This window comes from Pyxicephalus adspersus, chromosome 1 (assembly GCF_032062135.1).
Source record: "Pyxicephalus adspersus chromosome 1, UCB_Pads_2.0, whole genome shotgun sequence".
Classification (NCBI taxonomy): Eukaryota; Metazoa; Chordata; class Amphibia; order Anura; family Pyxicephalidae; genus Pyxicephalus; species Pyxicephalus adspersus.
Genome location: NC_092858.1, coordinates 102,228,529 through 102,246,556, shown reverse-complemented (window position 1 = coordinate 102,246,556; position 18,028 = coordinate 102,228,529). Strand labels below are relative to the sequence as shown.

General features: G+C 39.0%; 1 protein-coding gene across 1 annotated transcript in view; it reads right to left on the bottom strand.

Moving 5' to 3' along the window:
* Positions 1-14,825, bottom strand: part of CRYBG2 (crystallin beta-gamma domain containing 2) — an 81,116-nt gene extending 66,291 nt beyond the window's left edge. Inside the window, exon 1 of the mRNA XM_072421501.1 lies at positions 14,430-14,825. Within this exon, the coding sequence (XP_072277602.1) occupies positions 14,430-14,635 (206 nt within the window). The 5' untranslated portion in view covers positions 14,636-14,825. The remainder of the gene's footprint in view (positions 1-14,429) is intronic.
* Between the last annotated feature and the right edge of the window lie 3,203 nt (positions 14,826-18,028).

Sequence of the window (18,028 nt, the reverse complement as noted above, 5' to 3'; positions counted from 1 at the left end):
TTTCCTCGTTCGTCGGCGTCGTTGGTTACTTTTTTACGAACGATTTTTTGCCCAATCGATCGTTCGTCGTTCGATTGGAACGATAAAAATTGGAAGTGTGTACGCACCTTTACAGCTACAATGTCAGCACACTTCATTAATAAGTGTTTGGTTAAACCTTTTAATTGGGCTGTCTGATGCAGCAAAAAAAGATGCAAGGCAAATACATTAACATCTTGTGTTTATATCGACATATGCATATTATAAAGTCCGTAGTTATACTACAAAGTGTCCTTTAGAGAAGCTCAGAAATCTAATGTCTTATGTCATTAACACGATCTAAGCCAAATTTGGTTGGAACCTACCAATATGTTTTTGGGATGTTGAAAAAATCCGGAGTGCCCAGAAGAAACCCACACAAACGCAGGGAGAACACATAAATTTCATGCATATTGTGGCTGAAATTTGAATTTGGCACACTAAACACAAACACAAATTGGTGCTGCAAAAGCTGGAGTGCTAGCCACTTGGGGAACAAAGTGTGCTTCTGCAGCACAATAGTTTGAACAGGACTAGTTACATACTGTAAGGCTCAAACGCAGAATGAGTTTTGCTATGCTTTTATAAACCTCTTGTAATATAGAGGTATTTACAAGGGTGCAATGTGCCATCAGGTAGTTGTTGATATTCTTTGTGTATCACATGCAGCATGTTTATTGATATTACATCATATATTTTAGAAGATGACTGTTCTCTCTGAAATGTGGCTGAATTGCTTAGCACACGTGTTCCTCCTGCTTAAGTCTAAGTTGAGTTCTGTAAATGTAAAGTATCCATTGAAATGCAAATTATCATTATGCAAAAAGAGAGCATGCTTTGTAGTGGACACCAAGAGAGGAACTAATTATCCTTTGTATATAGAAGTGCTTAAGCTATGCACATATTCTAAACTTTGTCACTTGAGCCAAATGGTAATAATTGCCTCAAGGAAAAATCTAGCACCCTACCCCCATCCTCATCTTGTTCATTGATTAATCCTACCATGCTTTGTATATTTTGGACAGACAAGGAAGAGCTTAAGCTATCTATTGATAGATTTTTTTCACCAAGGGCAATGTTCAGAACAACAACTGAAAATCCAGCACTGCCCCCCTTCTTTAACCTTGTTTAGTGACCATTCTGTCTGATCACTAAACAAATGACAGAAACAAATGAATTGGGAAAACACAGCAGGACAATGCCTCTCTCACCCCCATGACCACCTCTTACCCCCAGTCTTTTTCTCTTCCCTATCCATAAAACGAACAGTGCTGTTTCTACAGTAGTCACTGGAAACCATATTAAACAACAAGTATATTTACCACCAACCGCACAAAACAGTTTAAAGTAAAAATGCTCTTTTTTCCATTTTTTATCCACATTTATGCATACATTTTAACAACACTTTAGGCATTTGTCATTATGGAATACCATTTTAAATAAACCAAAAACACATTTAGATACATTTGATGAAGAATTTAAAAAATCATAAATATTAACAGAAAATTCAATATACTTATCTTAATGAGTGTTATAATATTAAGAATAATAATGTTTAACATTAAGAGGCAGAGCTTTTAAGGACAAAAACATAAGCAACATTTCTCTGTCAAGAACAAACTTTAAAATAAATTAAACCTAAGCCAATCTTTCCCCTAGCGTCTTTATATTTTTCAAAGCACCTGGAAACATTCAAGTGAAGTTTGAGCCAAGGTTTTCCCTAGGTTTTTACAGAATAAAGTGAAAGTTATTTTTTTACTTTTAGTTAATTTAATTTCAAATAAAAAAGAATGAAGAAGATACAATGGGCCTAAAATGCAAAAAATGCATGACTGTGGACGTGCTGTAGGTTTGTTTAGGGATGCGAAGACAGACACAGGGAGTGTGTTATAGTAAATGTACTGCTATTACCCCTTTAAATAAAGGCTCCTACTACTGCTACAAATCACTGAGGTCCAATCCCACTCAATAGGGTATGTGAATATATAAAAGTGGATCCTCTGACCTATTTATGTTGCTGTTGCTGAGCCAATGTTGAGGAACTTTCACATACCCTGTGCTTTACAAATGTGCAAATGTACCCACACCATTGCTTTATAAATTATGTTTAGAAAAGATACAACTTAAAGACATGTCAACAATCATTTCAAATACACAGACAGGACATCTTCATCTTACCAGATGGGGCACATGTCCTACTTACAAGCTAGCCATCTACGTACTAATTAAATACATAGAAAACCGGGAGATCTGTACATATTCCAACACAAAAGTTTCAAAAAATTTTAACAGAATTAAAATTAACCTAACCCAATTTGCTAATCTCTTTATTTATTATACCTTATGCAGGTTTGCCTAATATCAAACTGGCAGGGAAAAGCAGAATCAAATAGTCTCAAATCGTCTTGTGCATGTGCAAAAGTGCCTATCTCACAGCACATGCGTAAGATCTTTTTTTATTGAATTTTTTTATTGAATTTGATTGAGATCTTTTTCTAGGCAAAAGAATAATCCAGGACGGCGCAACAAATCTATTTTTGGGTTTTGAGATTTCTTTGGGGATTACCCGTTTTTTGTTTTATGTTTTATGACCTTTTTTTCTCTTAGTTTGTGGAGCACTGAATTTACATTGTTACTGGCCATCTGTTCTTGAAACTACCTTTTGTTAGCAGCACAGTTGCTCTTTAACTGGGTATTAAATGTAGAGAACACTGTGTAAGAAAACTGTTAGAACACTATGTGCCTAAAATTTTCACTATCATTATTATTTTTTACTGCCCTAAAATCTGTGTTTTTTTATTCTTGAAGACAAACACTTAACAAGAACACTCAGTGGGCCTGATTTAATAAAACTTGACAAGCAGCAAATAACTTTAAGAAATCCATTAAGGGTTTGCTGGATCACTCAGGTTCACTGCTGAAAGTGTATCCTCTCCAGCCTTGGAGAGCTTTAATGAATCAGGCCCAGTGTCTCTAGCACATTTTGACCAATTATACCTTCTAGTCGTTTGAACACCGTTTCATCTGCAGTCAAAAAAACACATACATGCTGCCAGAGTACACCGTAACTGAGGCTGTTTGTGAGGATCGTACTGTTCTGTAATTCCACATACAGTTTAGGTATCCCCTATGCCTGTAATTTAAAGGAATTGTGTATTTTTAACATGACGTACATTAAAAGACCCTTTATCTGCTGTATGGAATTTTTAAAACTATTTTACTGTTGGTATGGTTTACTTGGCAGTGCCCAGCTGTGCTTGACTATAGTTTGCTTATTACCCCTACATATAACCAGAATTGAATAAAAAGATTTGTCACTCAATGAACAAAGGTAATCCCTGCAAAGTTTGCAAGTTTTAGACAAATGCTACATATTTGCAGTGGACAATAATCAGATCTTAGTGTGGGGAAGAGCTGTGTAGATTTTAGTAGTGGATGAACAGAATACACTTGGCAGGTAAAACGGCTCCCATACATGTATTTTATTTGTGTATTTAGCTGATTGCTTAGCATTTAGCTCTTATCATTCAAATTCACATAAATAAAATATATAAGAAGTAGGAGAAAATAAAACATGTATGCATTTTTGTTAATTTTTTTTCTGGCTTGGTGACATGCTTGAACACTGATGGATTTTTGTTTAATATACAGATTCTTGACTGCAGGCTTAGTACAAGGGGGGTTTAAGGTTATACTGGCAATAGGCCAAAATGTTAAACTGCAGACAGTCAACCTTACTAAGTTTCCATATTTTTTTTCTATTTTTTGTTAAATTATACCAAGCCAGTGATAAACATATAGGTTACTTACTTTAGGTTTTGATCACCCAGCTTCACTGATAAAAGTGCATCCTCTCCAGCCTTGGAAAACTTTAATAAATCAGATCCAATGGCTCTAATAGTCATCTGTTGTCTTTACATAAATGACCTGTCACTACTGCCACATGAAGGACTTTTCAGAACCCATGGGATAGCAGCAAGAAATATATATATATATTCCCCAAAAGTGTCAGGAAAGTGTTAAGGGCTCCAGGGAACATGTATGTATTGAGTATGTTGGCAGTATTTGTATAAGGTTTGTTGGCAGTTGTATAAGGCTGAGAGAGAGCCAGAGTGGATTCCAGGCTGAGAGAGAGCCATAGAGGGTTCCAGGCTAAGAGAGGGCCAGAGGGTTCCAGTCTGAAGAGAGAGCCAGAGTGGATTCCAGGCTGACAGAGAGCCAGAGTGTACCAGGCTGAGAGAGAGCCAGAGTGTTCCAGGCTTAAAGAGAGCCAGAGGGTTCAAGGGAAAGCCAGTGGCCAAACCGTACTACAAAACTGAGAATGGAACAGTACTGATATAATGAATGTGTTAGTAGGAGAAGGCACCTAAGTGAGGTAGCCAGAGGCCCAGCCTGACTACTGTTTATTGTTTTGTTAAAAAGTGCTGGAGAGTGTGCTATAACAATTGCCTAAACAAATAAAAACTGCTGTTATTTTGGACTTTTGGAGTCTGCTGCCTCTGATCTGCAGTGTAAGCATCCCGTTACCATGAGCAACCCCCAGTATTATACCACAATATACATACATGCATATATACAAATGCCTATAACACATCTAAATTCATATATGATAATAAATTAATCAGTTTTCTAAACAAAGTGGTCACTGTATACCAAAACTGTAAGTTTTGGTTACCCCTAAACAGAAAGAGTTCAGAAATTTTCCCATATCACATTAATAGTTTTTTTTTAAATATGTGTAATATAAAACATGTAGACTGGTTAAAAAAAATAGTACAAAAGCGAGGATTTGATATAATAAAAAAATTAGATGAGTGGAGTGATGGAGTTCCCTGACTTTACTAATGGCAAAAAGTTTTTCAAAGCAAGAACTTTCCATTTCACACATTGAGTTGCAATGAATCTAGATGGTTTATTTTGTTTTGTTTTTTGGTGTATTTTAACTTTTACCTTTTCACTGCTCCTGCCATATTAATCTTAGCATTACGGCACTGCTTGCAACACCCCTGGTCAGTAGTTGCATTCACTTATGCTATAAGCTAAATACAAAAAGCGTTGTGAGGTTTTAGAATAAATCATTTATATAAGGTTACCTAAAACTCTCACTTTTTCAAAAGTCAATTTTGTTAACAAATCATTGTTAATGATCCAAAACATTACTACTTACATAAAATATCCCTTTACTAAGTAAAAAAAAAACAAAAAAACAGCCAAGCACCTATAAACTAATAGTAATCAAGCTGTCACATGACTACGGGGTACAACACTGATGGCTGCCCTGCAGGGTGGGCAGTCTTGTGATGTTGGTATTTGTATCTTCTTCTCTTGCTGCATTTTACATAGAGTACTGCACTGCTTTCTACACACAATAAGAGCTCGCACAGGGAAGACATGTCAACACTAGAGCACACATTTGAGCATGACATTCACCTAACAAATCAACCATTCTAGCACAGGTTTGCTTCCATACTTTGCATGATCAGAAAACTAAAAGGAACTAAGGAGCCTGGCAGACTTTACTGGCTTCACTCTACATTTACCACTGCATAAAAGCTTCAAACTAATAAAATTTATGTTTACATATATTAAAAAGATTTTTCCCCTTTAAATAATATTATTATTTTAATTTTACGAAATAGTGAAATATCACTGCAATTCACCCCCAATGACCTAAATTTAATGAGTGATAAAAACATTATAGTCCATTACTGCAACTGCTGACAATAATGTCACCAACTATAATGGTAATAATATTTTACTATTTAAAGCAATACATATCACTGTGGTTTTTATGTCTAGGATGGGGGGGGGGGGGGGTTATTAAAGTGAACCAATTAGTTTACCCACATAAGCAAAAGCACAGGTTTACTTTATAGGAAACTTCTTCTTATTATGAAAATTGTTGTTGCATGACTGTCAACCTATCCAGTGGATTAGGAACTTTTTGAGGAACTAATCTGGGACACTTATGTGGGACGCTTAACTTTTTACGCATTCTACTCGATATGCCAGGTAAAGGTAAATTTACATTCATTTTATGTAATAAAAATAATATCCAGTGCAAACACTGAAACTGGAATTTAAAAAAAAAAAATACCCCTTTATGTAAATTGAAATTTTTGAGTTTAGGTACGCTTTAACGAAACATGTGACATGTATGAAGAGTAATACCACTGGCGTACAAAAGTGGAGAACTGTCACTGACAACCACAATGCAGAGCTGCTGCAGGAGACATGCACTCAAACCAGCTCTACATCATATGACCCCAAAAACACTGTATGATATGAAACACACTGTAGTCACTCACCAATGAGAACTCATCTGCTTCCTCTGCACTGACAAAAGCCTAATTTGATTGGTTTATGTGTTTTTGTAAGCACTGCAGGAATTAAAAACTACAAAATTAGGTTTTAATTCAACTGCCACTGTAGACTACCTGAATGGAAAAATACAATTTTTCCTTCCTTCTTGATCTTACTTTTTTATGTTACCTTGTTTAAAAATGTAAAGCCACTAAGAAAAATATGTGCATTTGCATGCATGGTTGCAATCTTCAAATAATTGTACTACTTGTGAAGAATGCTTAAATGGATGTGTCTTTTCTACTTCACGTATTTCCCTGAAGCTATGCTGTTACTTAAGTGCTTTATTTTTGAACTATGGCTCCCTATAAAATGAAAGTGCATACAGTTTTCTCCTAAATTAAAGGCATATGTGAGATTATTGCCACCAGAGGTAAACAGTCATGATTGTCTTGAGCAAAAATCTACCATGTGCACGGCAGCTCCTGAATGTAGTTTATCACAGGGTCCTGATGGATCAATTAATGGCCATTTAGGGACCTCTGCTGTACTCTTCTATGGAGGAAATCACAGAAGAGTAGCAATTGCTTGTCCTCGTGCCTCCCCTCTCGATAGAAGAGAACAGAGATGTGTGTATAGTGCTTGTTCTATCCTCTGTCACTGGAAACAAGCATGATAGATCCTTATCAGTAATAGAAATCTGTCATCTGTACAGAACTTTTGTCTTTCAGCAAAACCCAACGAATACCTGCTAATTTTGCCAGTAATAACCATCTCATGAGGCTTCCTGTGACAAAGTGTCAATGTAAAGTTATGACATTGTCTTTACTGATTCACAAGCCTGTAGCTTGTCAAGAAGTACTTGGCCACAGTTAACCCTGCCCCCTGCACTTTTAGATTCACAGCATTATCTGTGCTGCTAAAACCCTCCCAGTGTGAGCTGCAGTGTCTTCGAGGTAAGCATGTATGCCAAAAATGAGTGAGGATTTAAATCAGACAGGTAAGATAAAGGAAGTTTCTGAATATTTTAGGTCAGGGGTCCCCAACCCAGGAAAACCAGTGGTGATCCACGGCTCTGGCTGGTGCACCCCCCAGCGGGTTAGGAGAAGCACATGTGCCAGTGCCGCAGAACATGTCTCCATCGCAGGCTCAGGGCAGTGGGCGGGTTGTGCCTCTGGACACAACCTGCCCACTCTCTTATCGCAGGCCCAGACCTTCCATGGAAAAGTGGGAGGGTTCTGGCATTATGACGTCACTCTGGGGGAAGTTTCCCCCTTTAAGTGACACACGGCTCCCTGCGCATGCGCAGTTCGGAGCCTGTAAATTTAGTAGTCCGCAACCTCCAAAAGATTGGGGACCACTGCATTAGGAGACTTGTGCATCACATGGAAACTGGATGATTGAGTACTAGTTTAGATTGTCATACAAGAGTCTTGAGAAGTACTTTAAATAAGCTCTAGATATGTTACAGGAAAAAAAAAACAATTCTCAGTAACTAGCAGCTTTTACACACAGAGAAAACAAAAAGAACAGAACTTATTTTAATTCTACTTACTGGCACCCACAGAAAGGTCTCTGTGAACATCCTGACTGACAAGGATCTCTGACTGACAAAAAGGATCAAATAACCTTACACATCAGTAAAGTCTGATCGCAAGGTTCAAAACATTCTTTTTGTAGGCACCATAGGTGTAACCAGAAATCACAGGGCCCAATAGTGAAATATAACCCCACCACCACCATTGGTGGCCCCCCTTATAGCTGGCATTTGACAACCTATTATAAAGTGGCATATATAATATCCTATCCAGGGCAAGTTGTAGATAATTTACATGCCTAGACAAAAATCAAATCAAAACCCACATAGGACAACAGCCTTCTACCATTCTACCGAGTTGGTGAGGAACTATTCAAAAATATGTTATACCCTCTAATAATTAAAAAGGCCCTTTAGTCCCGCTGTGTCGAATTACAGCTGGCAGCTCCCAAGTGCACAGAAGACTGCTGCTGTGTGGCAGGGAGTGGCGGACAGCATCATGGTTCAAGATTGAAAATATTTGCCAACTAATTGCAAATGATTTCTAAGAAATCCATTCCAGATTTGCTGTATCACCCAGATTCTCCCATGATAGTCTTTTTTTCAAGTCTTTTTAAATCAGGTTTATACTGTAACCTATAACCTACATCGTTGTATATTAAGGCTGAGAAGACAATGAGCTAATTCTCACTGGAGAAAATTAAGGTGGCCAAGGTGCTGCTAATCAAACACACTTATTTAATTGATCATCAGAAACTGTGACCACCTCTATAAAATCAACAGTTTTGGCAGTTTGCTAATATGGAGCATTCAGGAGTGTTAACACAATGCCAAGGCGGAAAAGCATCTGCAATGTGCTTAAAGAAGGATTTGTTGCTGCCCATAAATCTAGGAAAGTTTAAAAAGCCATTTCCAAACAATCTTTAACCCATCATTCTACAGGGAGAAAGATTATTTAAAAAGTGGAAAACATTCAAGATAGTTACCAATCTTCTCGGGGGTGGACATTCTAAAAAATTCACCTTAAGGTCAATGCTCAGAGGAATTGTAAAAAGCGCTACGCCTAGAGTAGACTAGACTCTGCAGGCCTCAGTTAGCATTTTAAATGTTAAAGTTCAATTAATAAAAGACTGAACAAGTATGGAAGGAGGGTCAGAAAAAAAGCCTCTTCTCTCCATAAAGAAATGGCAGCATGGCTTAGGTTTGCAAAATTACATCTGTGCAATCCAAAAGACTTCTAGAACAATATAGTTTGGAGGCCACAAAGGGGATATTTGGCCATAATGCACAGCACTACATTTGGCAAAAACCAAACAGAACCTATCAGTACAAACACATGATATATATGGTGGTGAAGATGTGATCAGTTGGCTTTGTTTTGCAGCTGCAGGACCTGGGCAACTTGCAGAAACAAAAAAGAAAAGAAGCAAGGTGTTGCAGTGGCCCAGTCGAGGTCCAGACCTCAAACTGATCAAAATGCTTTGACAGTACCTTAAGAAAGCTCTGCATGGGAGGTCATTTTTGGCCGTACCCTGGAGATCGATGAGTGGTCAGAACTTTAGGAGGCAGCAAACAAAAGCTCAGTATGCACGCTCTACAAAGGAAATCTATATAAGATTCTGTTTCGGTGGTATCACATGCCGGATGTGCTGCACAGGTTGTTTCGAGCTGTGGACCCTACTTGTTGGCGGTGCGGGCCCTAGCGTGGGACTCTGGAGCATATTTTTTGGTTTTGCCCCATTATTCAGAGCTATTGGGAGAGATTTAACAAGCTAATCAGGGAGGTGATGATCTTCCCTAGACCCACTCCACCACCTTTTGGGATTGCCCCTTCCGGGTCTCCCCAAATTTACATGTAAGCTTACTACACATATTTTGATGGCAGCCCTTTCTTTGATTTCGACCAAGAACATTACCTCCCTCTTCAGGGGATTTGCATACTCGCATTCAGGATGTACGTCTGATGGAGTATCTTACTGGTCTCCTAGTGTTGTGAAATTTGAATAGGTCTGGGAAACCTAGGATGCCTATTATGCTCGCCTACAGGTTTAACATCTTCATTTGCCTATATAATTCTGTGAGAGCCTCACTCATTATTGCTTGCCTTTTCCATTCCTCTTTCTTTTTTTTAATGTTTCATGTATATTGGATTTTTAACACTTACCATAACTGCTATATGGCATTGTACTTATTATACTACAGTTTTGCTATTGTTGTTCGTATATGTGACCTACAGGATTTTACCTGATGTACCGATCACCATCCTACATACTGTGTTTATATTACGTCTTTTTCATGTTTTTCTTTTGTATATGAAAATTGTTCAATAAAAACTCAATTGTTCAAATAAAAAAAATGAAAGCTCTGCGTAACAAATTCCTGGAAACCTCAACTAATTGAAGCATTGTCTTAAAGAATAGTGGGCCAGGATTCCTTGTATACAATATGAGAGACTGATAAGGCCTTACAGAACTTGATTGCTTAAGTTGATGTTGTTAAAAAAAAAGGTTTTTTAAATCTACTGAACTATTGGGTGATACCCAATATAAACCCTATTATTTAAGGAGAGGTACCGTCATTGGTAGTTTAGGTCATCAACAGTTCAGCTGCCACCACCTATTACTGTACTATAAATCCTGCAACAAAGCTGTAGCTAAACTTCTGTTGTTTACATACTGTGGATCAAGAACAGATACACCAATCAAATCAAACAAATAAAAGTCTTTTGTACATAATGTTTTAGGCAGTACACAAAGAAAGGCACAAACCGCAGTTTGCCTTCCCACAATGGTGTTGTGTGCATAAATGTTCCTGACTAATAATAATGCCCAGAAGTTTCAGAGTTTGGATGTGATGGTATGACTCAAGCACATTGTTGCTGGGTGCATAATTTAAAATCCCTAACATGCCTACTATTTCCATGTATGCTTTGCAATAGATGGTGAGGAGTGTTTACCTTTTATCATATTGTATTGTACTGCGCTAATATGCGTTGTAACACAGGAGTGCCACATGTCCACTGGCAAGATATGTTAGACTATTCAGATGAATGGTACTGCTACTGTGCGTAAACCCTTTTTTACTCCTACAGCTGTAGGCTTTGTGAAGAAATCCACCTTCAAAATTCACAGAAGCACATTCACTACTTTTCGCTTGACTTTTTATGTAGCGCTCAATGTAAATAAACAACAAGAGCTGTAATCCACACAAAAATTATGGAAACCTGACTTCTTTAATCTGAAAAATAACCTGAAATCTTTAAAGGAATTCTGACTTCTTTAAATTTTCTTGACTGTACATGCAGCTAGATGGATTAGGTTGACTTGTTTAAAAGCGCTTTAACTGCTAATTATTATGTAAATTTTAATATTAATAATTTGGGCACAGGTGCACTCTTAAAATCGCCATCAGTCTTTCCATGGTGACCAAACATGCATGCCCAATCCAACCACCAAATAATATTTTTTTCAAAAGATTAACACAGCGTTATAAAAAGTTATGCCTGTGCTCATGCATAGGGCAGATGCAAGAACTTTAATGACATCCTTTAGATCCTGAAAATGCTCAGGCAGAAACTGAAGAGGTCAGATCAGTACCACAAGTTTTCTTTGAATTTATGATGATTAAAACATCTGTTGTGCAAAATGCAAAAACTGAAGCGTTGATTGTATGCTTTATTTTTTTGCCTTATTTAAACTAACCCAATATTGAGAAACATGACTTGAAATTAAACAAGGCGTAGGGTAATCAGTTAAGATTCAGCTTAACCTGAACCTTTATGCCCATACCTCTAGATATCTTGAAAAATACACCTGGAAGAACCAAAAACCAAATGATGAAAAACACTGACATTAGTTCCTTAAATCTGGCACACCCTCTCCTGCCTTCCACAGTTCACTAATAGTAAATGAGGCACCAATAAAATAGAACCTGCGCTTTGCCACATGGTATATTCACCTTTCTTTCACTCTACTGCTTTTCTCTTAAGATGCCTAGAATAAAGCTGCGTACACACTTCCAATTTTTGTCGTTGGAAAGGATCTTTCACGATCCTTTCCAACGACAAGGGAGTGCACGATGCATGAACGGTGCTGTACATACAGCACCGTTCATGCTCTATGGAGAGGGGAGGGGGAGAGCGACGGAGCGGCACCCTGCTGCGCGCTCTCCCTTTCCCTTTCATTAGGATCGGCTGTGGTCCATCGTCCGTGGATCCGGCAGGTCGGTCGTCCGGACGATGGACGACACCGACTGTACACACGGCAGATTTTCGCCCGATAATTGGCCGATGCCGATTATCGGGCGATAAAAATCTGACGTGTGTACGTAGCTTAAAGACCAACTGATGAACTTTAAATTGTAGGCGGCATGTGACTTTCTCTTCCTCCTTCACTCTACTGCTGCAGGTGCAGGGTGCAGTGTCAGGTGCCTGGCAAATCAGAATCTTCAGCCCTGTGTAAACTCAAAGTTGTGTCTTAGAACTTACACTGAACTTTCATAGGTGAACAGGGCAGGAAAGGTGAATATGAACAAGTTTTCAAGATTGTCAGTGAGCCTGTTGTGTTTCCCTACCTAAATGGGCAAAGTAAAGCATCTATTTTTCTCATATAGGGCAAAGCAACAAGTTTGCATTGATTACCCAACCACCCCCCTTTAAGATTTTATTTTTGTCCTTGCAAAGCTGTCACCATTGGTGATTCCTTAAGCACATCAGCAGCATTGCTACTGCCATTTTAACATGGCAGAGCTCATCATTTTCACTGGTTGAATTTTAAGGCAATAGTACTAAACCAAGTTCTTTTAAATTAGAGGCAGAAGACTGACACGAATGCATAAATCACCACCTTCTTTATTGGTTACATTACAAAGGTCCAGATAAAACAAAATAAATCATCAACAATGTTGATATTGTTGATTTGTAGTGATACAATATAAAAATAAATAAAGGCAGCTTTTCTCCTGTTTATACTTATACTACTGGAATCCTGTGTCTCTGTACAACTACATGTAACAGCAATATACTGTCTCTCCTATAATGTATCACCTGTCTCAGAACAACTACAAGTACCAGGATGCTCTCAACAATACCTGCACTTTTACCTAAATTAAGCTTTTACTCCCCCAACCGTCACCCAGATCATAAAGCATCAGTAACATTACACTTTTTTTCCAATCTTTTTACTCTTCTTTATGTCTGTTAAACAGAAGTAAAGATAAATCAGTAATACAAAATATAATAAATATATTGCAAAAAAAGACACAGCTTCTTGTTCAAAAGATTTAGTGATAGTGTCCTGTATGCTGACATTGCTGTTATATCTATATTTACATAACACACAACTGTATTCATGTACAGAAATATTTACATGGAAGCCAATATTAACCACATTTGTATGGTATAATAATATTTCAAGGTGGTTGGTTGCTTTCTAAACTGAAAAAGCCAATGTAATGTTTTACTTGCACAGTATGATGGTTCCATTATAATATGTGTATTACTATACTTCGTGTGATGTAGATTTATATTTTGTATCAAGCTCATGCTGGATGCATCTCTTCTGATGATGGAGAACTATAAGTCCCAGGCAGGGGTGTAGTCAATAAAAAAGAAGAGGGGACATGGTACTAGCCATGGCGCTGAAATGACTTGTGTCTGTGTGTCAGTGGCAGATCGATGTTGCCCATTCCCAAAAAAATGTGAGGGCACGGCATGGCCACGTGTGCACGCCCCACTACAGCCCTGGTCCTAGCTTCCCCAGTCCCAGTGTGATCTTTTATCAGAATAACATATGAATTCACTAATAATATGATAGTATTGATCTTTTTAAAACCAAATGTAGGTTAGTTATTCCTTTGCTGCTGCTGTAGAATTATAAATTCCAGCTTCTAAGTAACGACAAGTCCCAGGGTGATCTGTTATCATCTCAATATGATGATTTAGTCATAACATGATGCTATTGATATTTTATACCAAATGTGGGTTATTTACTATTTTGCTGCTGCTGTTGGAGAACTATAGGTCCCAGCTAGTAGAGAACTACAAACCCTTGGGGTAATGTTCAGACAGATGAACGATTCACTCTGCAGTTTATTATATTCAGACCGACAGATGATTTATTATGCAATTACTGCCCTAAGGTGCCAAAAATTGTCTGATAGGTGCCTGGCAGGTGGTTTTTACAGCTATTTGTGACCGTTAATAAATGTTGAGGAACCAGTATATAAGTGGTTTTGAATGAGATGAATGAAGAAACCCTTTTGAAGTCATAAAAACTGCTTGGTGTACACAAAACATTCCTATGTTTATTAATATTAATAGTAATAATATTAATTCAATTCCATAGAAGGGGTTGAGAAGGAGACTGACCTAAGATGCTGTTAAAGCATACAAAAGAATTACAAGGTGAAGCACTGCAGTTTGGTTACTTTGACCACCTGAACATAGACTAAGCTCCCTTGCACATGTAGATGGCATCACAGGATGGCATTCATACAATGTAATGCTATCCAGTAGTCTGGGTGGTGGTCCATAGGACAGCTGTCCCTTGCTGAAGCCATTGTTACCCCTTACCTGTCCTTCCTCCCTCTCTTCTCACTCCAGCTGCTCCTGAGCTTCTTCTCCACAGAGCTGCTGTCCCTAGTTGGGCTCTTGTCCCCCTCACTGCGGCTTCTGGCTTTCTCCTTTAAATTGCCCTCACTTCTGGAGAAGAGCCTCAGCAGGCGTTTCTTCAGACCCTGCTTCTTGCTAGTAGAGGATTCCACATTTGGCGATGCCATATTGTCAGGGGCCAATCACAGGGCAGACCGGCACAGAGTTGGGGCACAGTGGCTGAGGTGAGGGTGGAAATTCGCCTGAACCCCAGGGCTGGAGGAGGACTGCGTGTGGGTTGGAGACGCTGAGCTGTCACCTGAGGCTGCGGCAGTCACGTGGGATGCAGACAGGTGTGAGAGGAGCGGGATGAAAGCAGAGCCCAGCCTGGGCCACCCGTTCATTGCCGCCTCCCAGCACAGGAGACTTGCAGGGTGAAAACAGGGTGTGTGCAGGACTACATGTCGTGGTAGTTCAACAGCCTGTGACTAAAGGGCCTGTCATTGGCTGGGTGTTATAGAAAGAGCAGACACAACTATAGTGCAGTCACAAAAAGTTCAGCAATTACCTCAAGAAGGATGCGGCGATTATTGAAAGGTGCAGAGCTTTCTGGCTGTAAACATGAGATTTAGTAACAAAAGAGGGTTAATCCAAGGAGAGGAATTGCACTGACGTGTAACCTTTCAAAGCAGATTTTCTAAAGCAGATGCTACATTTCTTCAGGCAATTTACATTATAGTGTGTTATTACTTTTTCTGTATGTCTGGGAACATAACTGCATGTCATTAAGTTGACACTATAAATACTAGATATTCATTCTGAGGAAAGAAGAAATATTTTATTAGGAATAATTATTTAAAGGACAACTGTCTCACTTTACATGATTTCCTCTCACATTCTGACAGGAGGTGAAAGGAAACTTTCCCAATGGTACAAAGACAGCAAGAAAGGGTTGGCAGTAAAAACAGAAGGGGAGAGGCTTCTACCCCCTTATATAAAGTAAAAATCTAAGTGATAGGTCCGCGTTAAACTGACCTAATTCATACATATGTCCGATGATTTTTACCATAAGGTTGTCATCTTGGGTGAAAATCTGACATGTGAACGGAGGTCCCTCAACGTCTTTCATCAATTAATACAGGTAGTCCTCGAGTTACGATGGAGATGCGTTACGACGACCCCATCGTACCTTGAAAGAATCTTAAATCAGAAACCGGCCTAGCCTACCCATGTGTCTCATAGATAGTTGATCAGTTTAAAGTAGTACTGTATACTGTAATTTTGTCAATTGCTGGCTAGAGTGAGGTATCTCACAATGCGAGAGATGCATACACCCCGGCATTATTCCCAACGTATCGTACCGCATATGGAGTTACATTTTGCCTTCCGTGCAAAACTTCCGTATTGTAAGTTTGAAATACCAAAACTCGAACCATCGTAACTCGGGGAGCATCTGTATTAATATTATTATTAGTAAACAGTATTTATATAGCGCCGACATATTATGCAGGGCTGTACATTAAATAGGAATGCTCTCTTTGCCTAAGGAACCACTAGCAACCTCTGGAGGAACCCTGGTTGAGCCACACTGCTGTGTACTGTAAGGCTATGTACACACATCAGATGATTCTCACCCGATATGAACAGCTGGCTCGTCTCAGGGGAGAATCTGCTGTCATTCATGGATCCATCCTGACGAGTCCATGAACAACTGGGGGAGAATGACCAGTATACACATCTCTATAGCACAGAACATCTTCTTTCCTATTCCTTGTTTAGATCTTAGGCTACGTACACACCTGCAATGATTCTCGCCCGATAATCGGCTCAGGGTCAATATCATACGCGAATCTGGCATGTGTACAGTGCTCGTTGTCCATTGTCCTAGCGGATCCATGCAGGATGGACGACAAACGATCCTTTTGCAAGTGAAGGGAAGAGCCACAACAGGATGCCGCCCCGCCATTCTCCCCCCTCCCCATAGAGCAGAATGGCGCTGTATGTACAGCACTTGTTCATGCATCGTGCAGTCCTTAGTCGTTGGAAAGGATCATGAAAGAACAAATTACTGCACATGTGTATGTAGCCCTAAGTTTTCTTGATTGGCTGAAGATTCAGTCCTGGCACCAACAGGATACAGGATTGTGCATTTGACTGCACAATTCAGTGTTTTGTTTTTTTGAAGATAACAATCAGGCAAGTAAGTGTGTTTTATTGCAAAAAGAATATCACTTCTTTGATAACAAGTTTTTGTGGAACCAGGGTTCTGCTTCAGTACAAAACATTTCTGGTAACTGTTTTTCCTGCAAAAAATGTTTGTGGTTTTGTTCAGATACTTTGGGTATTCACACAGACCTTCCACACTGAACAGTTAAGAAGATGATACCATTCTCTCTTTCACAATTATGTAACACAAAGACATCCCCTCTCTGCCTCAAAATACTAAAATCGGCAATGAAGAAGCAGGGACATGCTGAATGTGGTTTTCCCCTCTTTCAAGCTGTTTCCGACTGACAGAACAGCAATGGTGCCTGATTGGCTGTCCCCGGTCTGCACTACTCTCTGCTGAAAGTTAATATAAAACACATTAAGGCGTTTACTTTATTCCTGCTGTATTATAAATACATTTATATACATATCTGCCTAGAGCTTAGCATCTTGTTAGTAAGTATTTTGTAAATATTAAGGAACATTCGTATACAAGCTGAAATTGCTATTTCACTGTCATGAGAAATTGTGTTACTGATTGCCTGATATGTTCCTGCGCACATTTTTGTCATACATTGCCAAAGGTGAAAAGGGACCAGAAAAATCTGCTTGACTCTTTACCCATTCCAGTAAAATGTAGGTATTTTGTGAGCCAATAATTTTTGTCATGTTGGATAGAATAGGTAAAGGTTAAATCAGTGAGGTTCCCCTAGCAATGTAAATGTTACATATTACAATGGTTTTTTGTACCTTTACCTACTTTATCCTTCATTTGTCTGGCAGTTTGTGCTCCAGGTGGTGGCCAGGCCTTCTGCAACCTCATCTACTTAGGAGAGTGCATGTTCTTCACCAGTAGTACATGTATCCTCAGGTGTTTATTTGGATAGTTCAGAGGCAAATTTTGCTTCTTGGCCTCATGCTTAAGATCACGTATTTGGGCTTAGGTGTTAAAGTACCAACTGGTCTCAGTATGGGTTTGATTCGTGCGGGTTCACTCCCTGCTGCTATTGGGACCAGCTCTACCTGAAGAGGTAAAGGAGCGATCGACTTGCTGGGTCAACTGGTGGAGTTTTGTGGACAGAGATGGCATCTGTTGTGGAGAACCTTTTCTGCGTGGAGGATCAGTGGAAGGCAATACTGTTCCATCAAAAATGCGGTGCAGTTTTCAATAAGGATGACACTGAAGAATTTCTAAAAGTTTTAGTGGAACAGCTTCTCAAGGGTTTGTTTAGTATTCGGTGTGGTGAACTGTTGGCAATCTATCAAAGGAAGACATGCAGGGTCATGCTTATGTCAGAGGCCATCTGCAAAGATTTTTGGCTTGTGTGAGAAGAAGGAAAGATTCTCTTATGTTAGCTGGAGTGAAAAAAATT